Genomic DNA, 18,608 nt, shown 5'->3' on the forward strand with positions numbered 1-18,608 from the left:
ACATTTTTCTTGCTCCTGCAGCATGTTCCTGGTGAGTGGGTGTCTGGGTGGATGCCAGGCCCTGGCACCAGGGGACCAGGGGGCCTCGGGGACCTGATCCCATGGACTCCCCCAGTGCTGCCTGGGGGATGCTGGTGCTGCTTCTCCCAGCACCCAAGGACCAGCATGGAGGGAGGATCTTTGCAAACACCCTGCACAGCCCCAGTGGAGCCAGGCTGGCAGAGCTGGGGGTGCTCACCTGGAGAGGAGAAGGCTCCAGGGACACCTCAGAGCCCCTGCCAGGGCCTCAAGGGGCTCCAGGAGAGCTGGAGAGGGACTGGGGACAAGGGATGAAGGGACAGGACACAGGGAATGGCTTCCCACTGCCAGAGAGCAGGGCTGGATGGGATATTGGGAAGGCATTGTTCCCTGGCAGGGTGGGCAGGCCCTGGCACAGGGTGCCCAGAGCAGCTGGGGCTGCCCCTGGATCCCTGGCAGTGTCCAAGGGCAGGCTGGACAGGGCTTGGAGCAGCCTGGGACAGTGGAAGTTGTCCCTGCCCATGGCAGGGGCTGGGGTGGGATGAGCTTTAAAGTTTCTTCCAACCCAAACCATTCTGAGATTCCGAGAGTCTGTGAGACAAAACTGGGATCATCAGAGTCTCCTGGGGGGACAGGACCCAGAGCAGCACAGCCAGGAGCTTTCTGGCCACGAGGAATTAAAAAGGCATCGATTTCTGCCATTAGCGGGGGTGTGGCCGGAGCCGACGCCACAGGCAGAGCCACTCTCTGAATAATTCAGGGAGAGATGACGAAGCCCAAAGCCAGGCTGGGGAAGCCTCTCCCCATTCTCCTGCTCACCTTCCCAAGGACGAGGCTTTTGCTCCTGGCCCAGGACACTGGGTGGGACCAGGATGTGGTCCCAAGGACCTGAAGGACACGTGTTGGTCCCTGAGCCAGTCCCAAAGGATGGGGAACAATGACACACGTCTGGGCCGTGTGACTTTGGGGGTCCTGACCCAGCGTGGCCTGGCGTATCCCCGTGGAGCAGCTGGACACTGCCTGCAGCAATGCTCCATTTTTGGGGCAGGGACACTCATCAAGGGGCAAAGGGACACTGCTGTGGGACAGGGACACTCATCAAGGGGCAAAGGGACACTCATCTGGGGGAAAAGGACGCTGCTGTGGGGCAGGGACACCCCTCAGCACTCCCCGGGGCTCCCGTGCTGTGCCCTGTCCCACCGTGCCCGGGCAGGGGGAGCGCCCAGGGGCGGCACCTCCGCCACCTCCAGCAGGCTCGGGCCACCCATGAGCACCCGGGTTAAGAGATGTCCCCCCGATTGTGCCATGTCCCCCGTGCCAAGGCCGGCCAGAGCCTGGGGGTGTCGGGGGGCACAGCTCGGGCTCCTCGGTGGCTCGCGGTGCCCCGGGCGAGCGGGCTGGGTTTGCCCGGTGTCCGCCCGTGCTAGCGAGCCCGGAGGCAGCAGCGGGCACCGGGAGAGGGCGGCCGGAGCCCGGGCAGGCGGCATTCGAGGAGTTAATTTCCAGCCTCGCCGCGGGAGTCGGGAGCTATTAATACTCGCACGCTGCTTTAGCTGTCAGAGCGAGCGGCTGCTCCGCCGGTGAGACGAGCCCCGCGGAGCCGCCGCTCCACGACGGCACAACTTTCCCCCTCCGTCGGTGTGTTCGGCTGCCGGGCCCTGCCGGACCCTTCCAGACCGCGCTGGATCCTGTCAGAGCCCGCCGGACCCCACCTGCTGCAGGGGACGCTTCCCCTCCCCGCGGCACGGCCGCTGTCCGGGGCCGAGGGGCAGCCGCTTCCCGCGGCCTCTGAAGCCCCGCAGGGCTCGGCCGGTGCCTCGGCCCGCCCTGCCGGAGCCCTGGTGCCGCTGATGCCGCCCCGGGTCCCTGCTCGCACCCCCTGAGGGCCGGCAGTGCCATGGGTGCCGGGGTGCCGCTGGGCATCGCCGGCCCCGGCCTGGGAGCGACGCGGGACGGGGCACGGCCCGGGGAGCGGCCGGTCCCGGCGCTCAGCCCGGCCGTGTGACGGGCTCCCCGGCACCATGGCCCCGGGAGGGGCGGCGTGAGCCTCCGGCCGCCGCCGGCACGGCGAGGAAGATGCCAAGAGCCCTCCGGCACTGCCTGCCCTGCGGCCGCCCTCGCCCGGGCGCGGTGGCCACCGGACCTGAGCGATGGATTCCTTCTGCTTCGTCTGCTTCCAGAAAGAGGAGCTGCAGCCCCTGCACCTGCACAGGTGAGTGCCACCGGCCCGGGACAGCCCCGGCGGGGACACGGCGCTGCTGGGACACGCCGTGAACGCAGGGAGGGCACGGCACGGAGCGGGCACCAAGCCGGCCCGGGGGCAGTGCCAAAGTTTCCTCGGGAGCGGGCGCATCCTCTCCCGGCAGAGGAGCCCGGAGCCGGTGCTGTGTGCACTGGTGTCCGCCCAGGATGTGCTTCCCTGGCAGCAGAGAACCCGCTGGGCATCCCGTGCCGTGCCGTGCCGTGCCGTGCCGTGCCGTGCCGTGCCGTGCCGTGCCGTGCCGTGCCAGCTCAGCGGTGCTGCTGTGCCCATGGGAGCAGCGGGGCTGTGGGCAGCAGCGTGTGCACCCAGGGCCTCCCGGAGCCATCCCAGAACCGCCCCCGCTCCCTCCTGGAGCCGTCCCAGGGCCCCTGCTCAGTCTCTGCTCCTCCCTGCCTGGCTCGGACCGGGGCCCAGGGCACTTGGGGGTCCACAAGGAGAGCCACAGGCTCCCCCAGGCCCGTCCCTCTGGGCAGCAGCACCGGCGCTCGCCTCCCCCTTTCCCGAAATCTCCTCTCCCATCGGCGCTGCTGAGCGACAGCCAAGGAGAATGTGCGGAGCCGGAATGAGCCGGGCGGCCGGCAGGATGCGAGGTGCGAGTGCTGGCACATGTTGTGCCCAACTGCTCCTCGGTGGCACTGAGCCACTGCCGGCTCCTGTCCCACGCTGCCAGCCCCGAGCAGAGCCCCCCTCTGCTCCCTCCAGGCACTGGCTGTCCCCAGCGAGGTCTGGGGGGCCTCAGGGCCATCAGCTGGATCAATCCAGGCAGTCTGGCCTTCCTCACGGGGAGCAGGAAGCTGTAGGGTGTAAATCATGGTGTAAATCATGGTGCAAATCACGAGGGTTTGGAGCCTCAGTTCCTGTGGGTCAGTGCCCAGTGGGAACAGGGGTACCAGGGATCGGGAGGGCCTGGCTGTGGCTGCTGCTGCCCGGGGGTGTGCACAGATCTCCCGGGGCCCCTGTCCCACAGCCCAGCCCGGGCTCGGAGCTGACCAGTGGCACCCAGCCTGTGTCAGGCCACAGGTGGCACAAGCCCGGCATCCTCAGCCGGGCAGGGAGCACCCGGGGTGGCAGTGTGGTGGCCCAGGTCCCGCGTGGTGGCTGCAGGGACCACCCCTCCCTGCTCGGGGACGGCGAGGGACGGACACCCATGGCTTGTGCCCAGAGGCTTCTCCCTGTCCTGCCCTGCTTCAAGGTGGGCTGCACTGGGGTGTGGGGGTGTGTCCGGTCCCTGAACACCCCCTGGCTGTCACCAGCTTGTCCCCGAGTCTGTTTCCATCCCGCGGGGACTCAGCTGCCATGGCCTGTCACCTCCAGCACAGCCCCGCCGGCGGGAGCTCCCCGGGGTGACAGGAGGTGCTGCCAGAGGTGCTCCCCGCCCTGTCACCACCCGGCCCTGACCCTGTCCCCCGTGCCGAGGGCAGTGCGTGGGCCCCACGCGTGGGTGCTGTGGCAGTGTGTCTGTCCCCCATATCTGTCCCCACGTGTTTGCCCCGCCATGTTTGTCCCCCCCGTGTCTGTCCCTTCTGCCTGTCCCCTCGTGTCTGTCCTCGTGTCTTTTCACCTCTGTCAGCCCCTGCCTGTTCCCTGTCCCCGTCCCCCCGTGCCCGTTCCCGCAGCCTCTAGATGGTGCCAGGAGAACGGGCAGCGAGCGGAGGCGGCGGGCGGGCGGTGCCGGCTGCTGTGGGGGTACCGGGGTACCACCGGGGTGCCAGGGCGGGCCCCGTGGCTCTCGCCGAGCCCAGCTCAGCCCCTCCTTCCCCTCGAAGAAACCCGCTGTGCTTCTTTCCGCAGGCAGCCCATCCCAAAGAGCCCCTCCGGTCCCGTTCGGTCCCGGTGGCTGAGCAGCCGTCACCGTGCTCCGGGCTCAGCGCCATTCCCAAGGTCCCGACTGCGGCCGGTGCTGGCCCGGCCCGGCCCGGGATCCATCCCTCGGGGCGCTGTGCCCGCCCCGCTCGGTCCTGGCAGCCCCGGGAGCAGGGGACGGGCTGCGGGCCGGGGCAGCCCCCCGAGGGTGGGATCCCCCGGCAGGGGCTCGGCGTGTGCCCGTCACCGGCGGGGCTGTCCCACGGCTCCCGGGCCGCGGCCCCTCCCTGACCTTGAGAGCGGCCCCCGGGAATCCCCCCGGCTGTCCCGCGTGGGGTGGCAGCTGCCCCACGCACGGGGGGACACCGGGCTGGGGGCTCCGAGCCCTCGCCCCGCGCTGCGGGATCCAGCTCCACCGCCCTTTTCCCCTGGGAATCCCCGTGGGTGGGCTCTGTCCCCAGGGACCGAGTGGACACCCCGACACGGGTAGAGCCCCCCCGGCTGGGGCGGGACACGCCGGAGCCCCCCGGGGTGAGCGGGTCCCCCCACCCGGGCTGCGGCTCCCGGCGTGCTCAGCTCCCCCCTTCCCTCCCTCCTTCCCTCCGCGGCTCCTTCCCAGCATCCCCGCAGCATCCCCGGAGCTTTGGCTCCTGTCACCGGAGCGCGACAGGCGCGGGTGGCCGTGGGACCCCGGCCCGCGGCCGTGTGGGGCTCAGCGCCTTGGCTGCCGCTCTGGCCGAGCGATGGCGAAGGGACAAGCGACCTTCTCGCTGAATTCCCAGGGGATTTGGCACGCTGGGAATATTTTGGGCTTTCCAGGTCACTCCCGCTGCCCACCCTGTACAAGCACATCCCACGGCACGAGCCGGATATTCCCTTTCCGAGCACAAATCCCGGGAGCACTCGTGGTCCCTCGGGGAGGCGGGGGCTCTTTGCACGGTTTGGGATTGCACGAGGTGATAAATATGTTTGATCTGGCTCCTTTCATCTCGTTAATCTTAATTAGTTATTAATATTCCGGGAGTGCTTTGAAGACCACGAGCTCAGTGCGGGCGCTCCCTGGTACAACTGGTGTTACTATGGCTCGGTGTGCGTGTCACCCACGTGCCACCGAGGGGCAGGGACGCCCCAGAGGGACCTGACGGCCCCCACGGAGCCCCGTGGAACCCCCCGGAGTCACATGGAGCCCTGCTGAGCCCCACGGAGCCCCACACAGCCCCGCTGAGCCCCTGGAGCCCACAGAGCTCCACAGAGCCCTATGGAGTCCCAAAGAGCTCTGCTGAGTCCTACAAAGTCCCGTGAGGACCTGCTGAACGCCGTGGGGTCCCGCAGAGCCCCACAAAGCCCTGCCAAGCCACGCAGAGTCCCACGGCATGCCACAAAGCCCTGCCAGGCCCAGCTGGTCCCAGTGCCAGCTCAGCCCCTGTGTACCCAGGGCACAGCACCAGGATGGTGACACTGGGAGCTGACCCACGCGTGGGGCGTGTGACAGTGTCCCTGCGGCCCCGCCGTGGTCCCTGGGCTGGCTCCCCGGGCACCGGCACCTCCCGCCTGACCTAGAAACAGCCCCGAGCTATAAATAGGGAGAGAGCTGACAAGAGAGCTCGGAGGAGCCGCGAGCGGGAGGCTGCGGGAGCCAGGACGGCACCGCAAGGACAGGCAGGGGACACGGGGGGAGAGGGGCCTCGGGAAGGGGCGAGCCCGGAGCCACCCTCTCCCTAGCGGCCCATGGAGCGGGGCGTGGGGCTGTGCCCTTCCCTGGCCCGTGGGGGCTGCTGCGGTGGCACCGAGCGCAGCCCAGCTCTGCGCATCTGCCCCGCTTTCCTCTTTCGCGCACCGCCGCTGCTCAGAGGCTCTCCTGCCCCGTGCCAGCCCCGTGCCAGCCCCGTGCCAGCCCCGTGCCAGCCCCGCAGCGCCCGCTCCGCGCAGCGCCAGTCCGCACCCAGCCCAGCCCGGCTGGCCGGGGCCCTGCGCTCCAGCATTTCTTCTCCCAGCGCCATTCCGATGCCTCCACCCCGCCGGCAATCACCCACCCTGGGAGCGTCCCAGCCGCAGGACCGGGAGCTGTGGCAGGACCCGAGCGGAGGGGGATGGAGGGACCGGCCCCGGGAGCCGCAGCCGCCCCCTGCCCGGGACTGGCCGTGCCCCGTGCGCAGCTGCCGGGCGGGAAGGGGGTGACAGTGGCACAGCCGATGCCGGCACAAATTAAAGCGGAGTGTCGGAGTGTGATTCAGCCTCCTGCCTTAAAGTCATTCATGAAAAGCCTTAATTGCTCTGCATGCTCAGCGCGAGCGGAGCCATCCGTGAGTCAGAGCCCATGGCTGCCCGGCCCTCCCCGCCGTGTGGGGGCTCGGGGGGCAGTGGCACGGCTCGGTCCCGCGGGGCGGGCACGGCTGATGTGTGGCAGCAGTCCGTTGTCCCCCTCGGAGGGTGGGGCAGCCCCACCACTGTGGGTCCCTATAAAGTGACATTGCGGGAGCCAAGGGACCTGGCACCAGCTGAGAGACAAGGAAGTGCCAAAGCAAATCCTGGCCGGTGTTAAACCTCCCTGCTTGGCCTTGGTGGGCCTAGAAGGAAACCCGGGAAGACGAGGTGTGTGCAGGGATGCTCCAAGAGGGAGCACAGTGCCAACCCCTCGCCTTCCTCCTGGAGAGCTCTCACTGTCCCCCAGGCTGGAGGTGCCTGGGAGCTCCTGGTGCCCAGCTCTGGCATCACTTGCTGAAAGTGTTGCCAAATTTAAGGCACTTGAAGGGAAGCCCCCGTGATGTCTTTGCCTCATCTGGCATTCCCTGGCTTGGCCTGAACGTTCCCACCATTCATGCGCCACAGGGGAAGTCACATGTCCTGCACACACTGAGGAGCAGCATTTTGGGGGGCTGTCTGTGCCACGGTGGCTCAGGTTGCCCAGAGGCTGTGGCCACCCCATCCCTGGAACTGTCCAAGGCCGTGTTGGATGGGGCTTGGAGCAGCCTGGAAGGTGTCCCACGGCAGGGGATGGAACGAGATGATCCTGAAGGTCCCTGCTAACCCCAACCATTCCCTGACCCTGTGTGGGCATCACCCAGGCACGGGGGCATCAGCTGTGCCAAAGGAGAGGGAACAGACTCTGGGAGGGCTCAAGGACAGCAGGGCCCAGGGACACAGCGGGCAGCAGGACACGGTCCTGTGCTTGGGCACTCCGGCTGCGCAGCGCTGGTGACCCCGGGATCAGCCTCGGGTGGGGTCGGGTGTGAAGCCGCCCCCTGTGGAGCGCCGCTCCCATCCCCATTGTCCCCAGCGCCGTGCTGTGCTCCGAGCCGAGCCCGCGGAACCGGAGCTCCGCGCCCGGCGGGGAGGAGGCGGCTCAGCCCCGGCCCCGCTCTCCTGGGCTGCTCCCGCACCGACTCCCCCCGGCTACATCGGGGGGCGGGGACAAGCGGCGCCCCGCATCGCGCATCGCTCATTCCGCATCCCCCATCCCCGCGGGGCCGGCGGCGGAGCCCCCCCGCGCCTCCCCGCTCCTCCCGCTCCGCGCTCCCTCCCCGGGGCGGCGCCGGTGCCGGTGCGGGCGGAGCGCGGCGCGGGGCGGGCGCTGCCGGGGCTTGCGGGGGGCGCCGCGCTCCGCTCCCTCCGCTCCCTCGGCTCCCTCGGCTCCGCTCCGCTCCTCCGGCGGCGGCGGGGCCGCGGCATGAGGAGCCGGCGGGGCGGGCGGAGCGCGGCGGCGGCGGCGGGCGGCGGCGGCTCCTCTCCCGCCGGGGACGGGGCGCGGCAGCGGCTCGCCCCTCCGGTAAGGCGGCGGCGCGGGGATGGGGGCGCGGGCACGGGGGTGCGGGGAGGAGGATACCGGGATGGGGATGCGGGGATGGGGGTGCGGGGGGCCCCTGCCCGCCGGTACCGAGGCCGCCCTTTGTTTGCCCGCACGGCGCGGGGAGGGGACAAAACCCCCATCCCGGTACGGGCCGGCGCTCCGGGATGAATGGAGCGGGGGTGAGCACCGCGCGGTGCGGGCGCTGCCCCCCGGGATCGGTCGCCCCCCCCCCCGGGTCCTCCTGCGGCCGGTGGCACCTGCGCCCCTCGGGCGGGCCCCGGTTACGGCGGGGGGGGCGAGGGGGGAGGAGGACGGGGGACGGAGGGGCGTGAGTGACACCGAGCGGTGCTGGGGCCGCGGCGCTGGTCCCCGGGGGCTCCCGGCGGGTTTGGGGGTGTCTGGAAGGGTGCACTGAGCTGGAAGGCAGCTGGGAACAGGGGAAGGGGAGAGCAGGGAAAGGCGGCCTCGGGGGCAGCTCAGGCCGTGTCCCCTCGTGTCCCCTCACTGTGTCCCCTTGTATCCCCTCACCACCTCCCCATCTCATCTCCCCTTGTTTCCTCTCATGTTCCCTCATCTCCCCTTGTCTTCCCTCGGCAGCTTCCTGTCTTCCCTATTACCTCCCCTCATGTCCCCTCATGTCCTCTTGTCATCTCCCCTCATGCCCCGTCCATCATCTCCCCTGGTTTCCCCTCATTGTCTCTCCTCATTGTGTCCTCTCTTGTCCCCTCATCATCTCCCCCCGTCATCTCCTCTCGTCATCTCTCCTTGTCTCCCCTCGCATCCCTTCACCACGTCCCCTGCTGTCTCCTTGCGTCCCCTCATCACCTCCCCTGGCTCCCCTGTCACCTCTCCTGCTGTCCCCTGCTGTCCCCGGGCCGCGGGGCCGGCCTCCATGCCACCCCGGCGCTCCCGGGCCGCAGCGGGGAAGGGGGAGCGTGACCCACTTTCCTGCCGGTCCGGCCTTCGCTGCCCCCGTGGCCGCGGGCGGGCGACGCCAGCCGGGAGCCCCAGCACAGCTCGGGGAGCGGGGACAGGGCGGCCCGGCCTCGGCACCCCTCTGTCCGGGACGCGCGGGGCGGCAGGGGCCAGAGCTGGCTGTCCGTGTGCCGAGCCCCCGAGCTGCCCGGTGTCACCGTGTCACCGTGCCCTGCCCGGGCTGCTGCGGGAGGAGAGCACGGCGGAGGTGGGCATCCTCCTTCCCGGGAGCATCCCGGCCGCCGGCGGGCTGAGCTGGGGGCACACAAAGCGCCTTGGAGCGGGGTCAGGGCTGGGGCTTGTGGCAGAGGGACGTGTCCCTGTTGTCGCCAGGAGCGAGCGGGGCCGAGGGCCGGCTGGCCCTGCCGCGGGGTCGGGCAGGTGCCGCTCGGGGCGTTTGTCTTTGCAGATCCCACCCGTGCGGTGCTGTCGGCGCTGGCGGAAGAGTTTTTGGGAGGGAGATGATGACAGGCTGATGAAACCAATCAAACAATGAAGTAATCATAAGTCCCCGGTGCTGGCGGCGAAGGCGGGAGGAGCTGAGGTCCTAAGGAAGCCATCCTGCTCGGCAGCAAAAACCCCGGGAGGCCAGAAGCACTGAAAGGCAGCCAAGGTCCTGTCATCGGGGCCGATGGACAGTGACGGCCCCTGTGCATGAGGGCAGGGAAAATCCTGCTGGCAGCTCCGGGAGAGCCGAGCGGAGGGCACAGGGGACGGTGGCAGGAAGGAGGAGCGGTGGCTCCCCGGGGAGCCGGCGGAGGAGAGAGTCCCGGCGCTGCTTTGTTTGCTCTTCCCGAATCGGTCTGTGAAACCTGAATCCTGGGACCAGAGGCTGAGGGAGCTTGTCACAGGCTGCTGGCCAGGACAGGAGATGGTTCCTGCAGCGGGGGACACCACGGATGGGTGGGACAGGGCCTGACCCTGCCCTGCATCTGGAACATCTGCACTGGGAGAGCAGCTCCTGCCGCTGGGAGCCCGTGCCTGGCTGGGCGTTCATTGGCTTTGCCGGAGAGAATCCTGCCGCCAGGCCGGCTGCTCTGGTCTGGGCAAGGAGCTGGTATGAGAATTGTTGGATGACCTGGAGTTCAGCGCCAGTTCAGCCCTACCCTGGGGGCTCTGGGGAGTCCCAGTCGCCGCGGGTTTCTCGGTGGAGGTTTGGTGCTGGTTCCGGCGGTGTCCGAGGTGCTCCAGCCTTTCCCGGCGCTGTCCCGCTGCTCTGGAGCCAGCTGCACATGGAGACGTGCCCCACCCATGGCCTGTGCTCCTCCTGGGCTGCGGGATGCTGGCAGAGGGGCTGTCCCCAAACCACTGCCAGCAGCCAATGTCCCCGTGCCGTGTGTGACCTCCCGGACACATTCGGCTTGTCCTGAGGGGGTTTTGCATGGCCCTGGGGTGGCACATGGACGCAGGAACCCTTTCCCTAAGCCCGTTTTGTTGCTTTGGGTGGGTGGGAGGTGGTGGCCGGCCTGGCTGGAGGCTGCCTGGCCAAGGTGGTGCTGGTGGCTCTGAGCCCCGGTGAGATTCCTGTCCTGCCCCCACACCCGCGTTGTCCCCATTAGGCCAAGGTGCCTTTGCGAGCCCTCCCTGGGCTCCAGCGCGCCGCAGCCCCCGGGAAGCACAGCTCATATCTGGTGTGCGGGTCCCAGGGGCACGGAGGAGAGGACAGGATGTCCCTGGAACGGGGTCAGGCAGCAATGGAGGTGGCAGGGGCTGGAAATGCAGTGGGGCACTGGGAGGCAGCGGCTCAGCGTGGGGCACGGCCAAGGCACCGCTGGCCCCTGGTTCCAGTGACACGGGTGGTGCTGGCATGTGGAGAATTGGGAGAGGGGATGGCTCTGGCAGGGCCCAGGGTGCGACTTTGCTGGCTCAGTGCGTTGTTTAGGGGAAACAGGCCAGATTTGGAAGCTGGTTAGGTTATGGAGTGAGGGAGGTCCCTCCTGAGGGATGCCCTGGCCTCCAGCCTGCTGGGCTTGGATGAGAGTTGGTGTTACCTGCTCCTAACTGAGGGTTTGGGCATGGGAAACAGGGAAATCAAATCTCTGCCAAGTGCAGGGACAGAGTAGCGTGGGCCTGTGCCCATCCCACTGCTGCATTTCACATTTCTCCCCTCTTTAAAGAGGAAGCTGAGTTTTGCAGAGCCCCTGCCCTGCATAGATTTTCCCTTCATTTTCCCAATTCCTTGCCCCAGAACAGCCCACGGTGCGAGTCCCAGCCCCCAGTGTTCAACCGCGCTCAGCCCAAACCCTTTTCCTGTAACCTCCCTCAATAACTGGGTTGTTTTTCTGTCAGTCTCTGATGTGGCCGGAGGGATTTTTTTTTCCCCTTTCCCTCTTAATTTCCAAGCAGCCGCTGCTCCAGCAGCCTTCTCTGCGGGAGCCTGGGGCGACTCTCCCGGGCGGCCTCTGCTCCTCTCAATGAGCTCCTAATGAGTTTGCAATTAGTTATCGGCAGAGCCGATGCGCCCGGGGCTGGGCGTGCGGCGGAGCGGGATGCGCAGCGGATCCGGAGCAGGGCAGAGCATCCCCCGGCAGGGAACGGCACTGGGGCAGGATTGCCGGTGCCAGCCTCGGCTGCTGGCAGGATGCTGGGCTGTGGCTATGGGATAATATCCTTCCGGGATCGGCTCCACGGGGCTGGGGATGGAGCCGGGAGGTTGGGGAGAGGAGCGGCAGCTGCCGACGGGAGACGAGTGGCTGCCTATAAATACCTGCCAGGGAGCAAGGAAGAGGTGGGTGGATTATCCTCCTCACTCAATAAGATAAACGGTTCTGAAGCTTAAACACAGAACAATTTTAGTCTGAATAGTAGGAGAAATGGCTCAGGATGCGGAGATGACGGCAGGAACCGCCTGTGGTGAGCGGCAGGTCCCGGGGCCACGTGGCAGCAGCTTCGCTGCCTCTTTGTCACTCCGGGACCTCGAGCCGTGGGGGGCTCGGCCGGGATGCTCATCCTTCCTCCCTGCTTGGGAAAGTTCCTTCAGGAGCCCCTGGAACTGAGCTGGAGAGGGTGTGTTTGTCCTCCTTCAGACGTAGTGCTGACTCCCTTCCAGGGTTTTGGGGCGGGAGAGGAGCTGGGGTGCCGGGAAAGGCCCCGTTGTGGCTCTGGAGTGACCCGATGTGGCGCGTGGCCACACAGTGCTTGGTGGGACTGGCCTGGCTGCAGAAGGATATGGGACCTCAACCCCAGCCAGGCCAAGCTGGTGACATCTCCTGCCACACTGGCGCTGCCATCCCTCCGTGCCCTGCTGTTCCCGCATCCCCGCTGTCCCTGGGAGTGCACGGAGCTGGAACCGAGCTCTCGCTGCCTCCCGCTGCCGCCCCGCTTCGCTGCTCACATCAAACCCAACATGTTTCCAAAAGCCTTTCCATTTTTAATGACAACTTCTGCGTTTGCGCTTTCCGTGGCCTCGGCGCGCCGTTGTTTTGGTCACCGCCGCTGCTTGGCTCCTCCTGGGATCGGCGATGGCCCCGTGTTCCCGTTAGCCCTGGCCAGGCGGGGTTGTTGTTCGGAGCTGGCCGTGCCACTGCGGCAGGATCCCGGCCCATCCCCATCCCTGGCAGCACATCCCGGTGCCAGCTGTGCCAGCCCACGCCGCAGCACGGGACCTGGCTCGGCGGGATCCCCGCTTCCCGTGGATGCTCCTCGGCTTCTGGCTGAGAAGGAGACACCTGGAAACCCCAACAGGCTGAGCCAAGGGGAAAAGCAAACAGCCCTTGACTTGGAGAGCACTTCCACAAGCTGCCATCCCTCCCTCTCCTCTCTCCCGTCCAACCAGCAGGGTTTTTCCTCAAACCCAACCTTCTCGAGTTGAATAATTGCATTTCGGCGCCGGTTAATTAAGGGACATTGATGAGCGCAGCCGTAAATCCAAGCGTAGCCGGAATTCTTCGTGCAGGATGCTGGGGGCTGTTCTCAGTCCTGCCTCCAGCGAGCTGCTGCTGATCCACCTCCACCTCCAGCACCCAGACACTGAGATGGTGCTCCTCTGCCAGGGGGCCAATGAAACACTATGGAGATGAGCTGCTTCGGAGATCTTATGAGTCAAACTGTTACATTTTTGGAACATCATGATGTTGAAGTTCCTTTTCTATTTTTTCCCCAACTTCCCAGGGAAAAAATATAACTATAATAAGTGAAGAAGCTGAGCTTTGGTTTGGGATGACAGGCAGCACGGTGGGGGGAAGGAAGGAAGGAGGGAGAAGTTGGAGATCTGACTCAGCCTTATTGGGAAGGGGCTGGGAGGATCCTTGTGTATGAACCTGACTGTGGGGTGCTGCAGGTGCTTTGTGGGGTGTCTGGCACCATTTGGGGTGTCTGTCACAGCCCCTGCATGGGGCTCAGCCCGTGGGTACCCCCGGGCTCTCTCTGCCCATCCTCACCCACCTGCAGCCACCGAGTGCCCTCCCCACGTCCCTGGCTGCCCGGGGTTTGGGCTTCTGTGGTGATGGAGTGCCCTGAAGACATCAGAGGAGGTGCTGGGGTGGTTTCACTGCTGTGGTGGTGTGATGGCTGGTGTGGTGACTCTGAGCTTGGATCTTCATGTGGGAATGGTCAGAGAGAGAAGAAAACCACCCCTGGTTTGTTGGGAGTGAGGAGTGTTGGTGCTGTTGTCCATGTGCCGCTGGCTGGGCTGCCCTCTGCTCAGCTTTGGTGAGATCCCACCAGGAATGCTGCATTCAGCTGTTGGTCCCCAGCACAGGAAAGACATGGATATGTTGGAGCAAGCCCAGAGGAGGCCGCAATGATGATTATTGGGATGGAACACTCCTGCTATGAGGAAAAGATGAGAGAATTTGGACTGTTCAGCCTGAAAAAGAGAAGACCTTGGGGAGACCTTAAAGCCTATTTCAGTGCCTCGAGGGGCTTCAGGAGAGCTGCAGAGGGACTTGGGACAAGGCCCTGGAATGACAGGACAAGAGGAATGGCTTTCCACTGCCAGAGGGCAGGGATGGATGGGATATTGAGAAGGAATTGTTCCCTGTGAGGGTGGGGAGGCCCTGGCACAGGGTGCCCAGAGCAGCTGTGGCTGCCCCTGGATCCCTGGCAGTGTCCAAGGGCAGGCTGGACAGGGCTTGGAGCAGCCTGGGACAGCAGGAGGTGTCCCTGCCCATGGAACAAGACTGGCTTTAAGGTTTCTTCCAGCCCCAAAGCAGTCTGAGGTTCTGGGATTCTCCACACCAGACAGTCTGGCACCCTGGCCAGCGAAGCCCAGGAGCTGGTGCTGCTGGATGGTCAGAGCGATGTGAGGGAGGGATTTGCTGCAGAGCCATTGTGTCCCCTTGGTGCCAGGGCACAGGCCTGGTTCCACTCTGGAGCTGCCCCAGCTGGGGTGAGGCTCAGCTCTGGAGGGACTCAGTACTGGAGCAGACAGGGCTGCCTCTTGGGGTCCCCACTGGGGACACGGCAGCAGAGGGGACCCCCAAAGGGCCTTAGCTCCTGTCCTGCAGAGTGGCTGGGAACACACTAGGCCTGAGAAAATGTGTCCATGTGTGTGTCCCTGTTTGTATCCATGTGTGTCCTTGTCCCTGTCTCTGCCATGCCTGGACCCCTCTCTTTGCCCCCAAGCATCCACACAGCTGCAGCCCCCATGGAGGCTGGAGCATCCCCTCCAGAGTCACTGGGTTGGTGGCCCCTGGGGACCGAGAGGTGGCACCCAGTGGGGGCTGCCCAGCACCACCCTGGCAGCCCAATCCCCCTTTACCATGGCTGGAGCCCTGGGGAAGGGACAGGATGGGACAGGACAGGGTGGGATGGGACGGGATGGGACAGGATGGGATGGGATGGGACGGGATGGGATGGGATGGGACAGGATGGGACGGGATGGGATGGGACACAGTGGCCCTGCAGCCCCCACGGAAGCAGTGCCACCTCTGCCTTGCAGCGCAACCATGAGCGCGGGCTCGATTGAGCAGGAGCCGTCGCGCAAGCTGGGCTGCTGCGGGGTGCCCCTCATCACCGAGGACATGCAGTCCCTGGCCATCCGCACCCTCTCGGGCACCGACATCACCAAGCACTACGACCTCATCCGCGAGCTCGGCAAGGGCACCTACGGCAAGGTGGACCTGGTGTCCCACAAAAGCACAGGTGAGGGGAGCGGGGCGTGTGCTGGGAGCGGGGGGCCGGGTCTGTCCCAGCCGAGGGCTCACTCCTGTCCCCTGCCCTCGACAGGCACCAAGATGGCCCTGAAGTTCGTCAACAAGAGCAAGACGAAGCTGAAGAACTTCCTGCGGGAGTTCAGCATCACCAACACGCTCTCCTCCAGCCCCTTCATCATCAAGGTCTTCGACGTGGTCTTCGAGACCGAGGACTGCTACGTCTTCGCTCAGGAGTACGCCCCCGGCGGGGACCTCTTCGACATCATCCCGCCTCAGGTGGGGCCTCCAGCACCTCCCGTGGGAGCCTCCGTGGGATGTGGGGGCTCCGGGGGTGCTGAGCAAAGCTGCCCCTGTGCTTTGTGCCTGTGCAGGTGCAGGGACTGGGCACTCCCATCTGGGCTGGGCTTGACCATAGCACCTACAAACAAGTGTGGGACCCATCACCCATCCTCTGGGTGGCCTAAGATCCATTACCTGTCCCTAGGATGGCCTGAGACCCATCACCCTTCTCCTGGGGAAGCTGTGGCTGTGACTGCCCTGTCCCTGGCAGTGTCCAAGGCCAGGTTGGACGAGGCTGGGAGCGACCTGGGCTAGTGGAGGGTGTCCCTGCCCAGGGCAGGGGGTGGAACTGGACGATCCTTAAGGTCCCTTCCAAACTAAACCATCCTATGGGGAGCCTGAGATCCACCACCCATCTCTTGGGTGGCCCATGGCCCACCACCATCCCCTGCCTCAGAGCACCCAGATAAAAGCCCCCACGACCATCAGACCATGGAGGTGTGGGTGCTCGGGCTGGGTGGATCCCCCCAGGGCCCGGTGGGAGTGCCTGACGCCGTGTCCCCCCCGCAGGTGGGGCTCCCCGAGGAGCTGGTGAAGCGCTGCGTGCAGCAGCTGGGCCTGGCCCTCGACTACATGCACAGCAAGAGCCTGGTGCACCGGGACATCAAACCGGAGAACGTGCTGCTCTTCGACCGCGACTGCCGCCGCGTCAAGCTGGCCGATTTCGGCATGACGCGCAAGGTGGGCTGCCGCGTCAAGCGCATCAGCGGCACCATCCCCTACACGGCGCCCGAGGTGTGCCAGGCCGGCCGGGCCGAGGGCTTCGCCGTGGACACCAGCATCGACGTCTGGGCTTTCGGGGTGCTCATCTTCTGCGTGCTCACCGGGAACTTCCCCTGGGAGGCGGCGGTGGCGTCCGACGCCTTCTTCGAGGAGTTTGTGCGGTGGCAGAAGGGGCGGCTGGCGGGGCTGCCCTCGCAGTGGCGGCGCTTCACGGACAGCGCCCTGCGCATGTTCCAGCGCCTGCTGGCCCTCGACCCCGAGAAGCGCTGCCCCGTCAAGGAGGTTTTCTACTTCATCAAGTGCGACCTCATGGCCGAGGTGCGGTGCCGGCCCTCGTACCGCTCCCGCAAGCACGCCAGGGACAAGCTCCCGGCCGGGCCGCACTGCCACGAGGCCAGCGGCTCCTGCACGCCCGCCCCGCTCAAGAGGACCGTCCTGACGGAGGGCAGCGGAGCGCGGGGCCCCGAGCCCGGAGCAGCCGCCCCGGGCACGGCGAGCAGGACAGACGGACGGCAGGACAAGGGCAAGGGGCAGATGGTCCTGGCCACAGCAATAGAGATCTGCGTGTGACCCGCCCCGTCCCCCCGCCCCGGGACAGGGATGGGGGAGCGCGTCGTGGTGGTGGTGGCACGAGCCGGGACCGGGCTCCGGGTTTCCCAAAGGAAAAAAAAAACAAAGGAAAAGAAACACGATGGAAGAGGAAAAGGACAGAACTGGTGGCGCTCCGTAGCGCCGAGGATGCCGATCTCCCCGCCCCGCCCGGGCGAGGCCGGTGGCCGCAGCCCGCCGAGGGCACCGCTCACTGCTGGGGAGGCCGGGGGCGCCCGCAGCCCTGCCGCGGCTGTGCTGCCCCCTGCACGGCTCCCCGGGGGCGTGGGGAGGGGTCTCCCAGTGCGGGAGGAAGAGCCGGGAGCAGCGGCAGCGAGGGGCGCACTGGCTCTGCCCCACGCCGGGCTCGACCCCGCCCGGGGAGCGGGAAGGCCGATGACCCTGCACCGTGGAGGAGGCCTTTGGGAAGGTTTGGGTGGGTGGTGATTTGCCCTCTTCCACTCGTCCCTGCCGCGCTGCTGGGGACTGGGAGAGGGTGGGGAGGTGGGTGACGGGGAGCCGGGGGGTCGCCAGCAGCCCCGGACCCCCGGCAGCCCCGGCTGCCTCCCTGCCGTGGGAGGTGCTGGCAGCCATTGATGTAGCAAGTGTCCCTGTCTGTGTGTCATTGTGTGTCCCAGCCACTGCCACTGGCAGCCCCTGCCCCCTGCCCTGCCCCACACGGCTCGGGCGCTGCCGGAGGGATGAGTGCCCCCTGGCCGGTGCCGGCCATCAGCAGGTTGGATGCTCGGGGCCGGGCTGGCTCTGCCGTGCCGGCGTCCCCGCGGCCCCTCTGCAGACCCTCTGTACCCAGGGGCCGGAGGAGGTGGCAGCGGTGCGCCCCAGGCTGGCCTGCACAGCCCGGCAGCAGGGGAGGGAGCTCCGAGTGCCTCCCGCGGGCCCGCCTGCTTCTCTGTGCTGTCCCCATCGCCCCTCCTTGCTGTCACCCCTTCCCAAACCTGTCACCCTCCCCTGGGGCTGGCGGGGAAGCGGCAGCGGGATAGACCCTGCCGGGGCTGGCTGCAGCGAGGCAGGGCGCGGTGGCAGCAGCCGTTGGTGGCCCCTTAGTGACAAGGTCCTGGGGTGTGCGTGGAGGTCACACCTTCCCTCCTGGATTTGGACACCCGGCAGAGCGGGGAGCTCACCCCACCGCCGCGGTGGGGAAGCTGTAGGGGCACCCCAAGGCAAGAGCACCCTGGTGTGGTTCGGGCTTCCCTCCCAAGGGGTGGGTGCCGTGGGGCGGCCCCGGTGCCCCAATTCCCCACAAAGGGCTATAACGCTTTCCAGCAGCAGCAGCAGCAGTTTACAGAGCAGGGGCCGCCCCCGCCCCCGCCGTGCCCCGTCCCCGGCACCCCCCGGGCCCGGCGTTAGACGTAGCATTGCCCCGCGTAGAGAGCTAGGCACCGGTTTTACTCCTCTTTGCCTTAGGTCCCTCGATGTCCTCGATCTTTCGTGCAATAATGTAGATAAGGGATCCCGGCCGCCCCGGCAGGGCTCGGTGGCACCTCTCCGGGAGGGCTCGGTGGCACTGCCCGGGTGTGTCCCAGGGGGTGCCCGGTGTGATTTCTGTCCCCGTCGAGGTCGCTGTGTCCGTAGGTTGTCAGGTTTTTATTTCCAGTTCCCTCAGCTGTCGGGTTTCGGACCTTCCCGTAGGAGAGGCTGTAGTGTCACAGACGTTACCTCAGTTTGTCACTGTTGAAAAGGATTTAAAAAAACCACAACTGAAACCATAAAAAATGACAAAATACATAGTTATAAAAGCAACAAAAAATTTCTCAATGGCGGTGAAGACTTTTTTTTTTTATTTCTTTACTAACTAAAGGAAACGTGATGCTGCTCATGCGGGGGCGGAGGGCACGGCCTCTGCCCTGCCGTGGCCTCAGCAGTGGCTGTCCCTCCGCTTCCACCCTGTCACCGCGGCCACCCCGGGACGGGAGGGAAGGGATGTGGGGAGCAGCACCGTGGGGCACCTACGGGTGGGGGGCACCCAGCGGCCCTCGGTGCAGCCCCCTCCAAACAG

General features: G+C 66.6%; 1 protein-coding gene across 3 annotated transcripts; it reads left to right on the forward strand.

Annotated features, from left to right (window-relative positions):
• The first annotated feature begins 1,592 nt into the window (after nucleotides 1-1,592).
• On the forward strand, nucleotides 1,593-18,363 carry SBK1 (SH3 domain binding kinase 1). Of its 3 annotated transcripts, XM_038151607.1 has the most exons (5): nucleotides 7,689-7,850; nucleotides 9,256-9,903; nucleotides 14,728-14,930; nucleotides 15,015-15,217; nucleotides 15,791-18,363. In XM_038151607.1, the coding sequence occupies exons 2-5, from the start codon at nucleotides 9,746-9,748 to the stop codon at nucleotides 16,571-16,573; spliced, it is 1,347 nt and encodes a 448-aa protein (XP_038007535.1). In that variant the 5' UTR covers nucleotides 7,689-7,850; nucleotides 9,256-9,745; the 3' UTR covers nucleotides 16,574-18,363. The 3 variants fall into 3 exon arrangements, with proteins under 3 accessions (XP_038007536.1, XP_038007535.1, XP_038007537.1); XM_038151608.1 differs by lacking the exons at nucleotides 7,689-7,850; nucleotides 9,256-9,903 and adding an exon at nucleotides 1,593-2,230; XM_038151609.1 differs by lacking the exon at nucleotides 9,256-9,903 and having other exon boundaries at nucleotides 7,690-7,850.
• The last annotated feature ends 245 nt before the right edge of the window (nucleotides 18,364-18,608 follow it).

Source organism: Motacilla alba, chromosome 14, assembly GCF_015832195.1.
Source record: "Motacilla alba alba isolate MOTALB_02 chromosome 14, Motacilla_alba_V1.0_pri, whole genome shotgun sequence".
Taxonomy (NCBI): Eukaryota; Metazoa; Chordata; class Aves; order Passeriformes; family Motacillidae; genus Motacilla; species Motacilla alba.

Excerpts from the sequence above, each read along its gene's own strand:
- SBK1 (XM_038151607.1), top strand. The coding sequence starts at position 9,746 with ATGGGTGGGACAGGGCCTGACCCTGCCCTGCATCTGGAACATCTGCAC. Across the intron at positions 14,931-15,014 it reads GGTGTCCCACAAAAGCACAG|GCACCAAGATGGCCCTGAAG; the intron begins GTGAGGGGAGCG and ends TGCCCTCGACAG. Across the intron at positions 15,218-15,790 it reads TCGACATCATCCCGCCTCAG|GTGGGGCTCCCCGAGGAGCT; the intron begins GTGGGGCCTCCA and ends TCCCCCCCGCAG.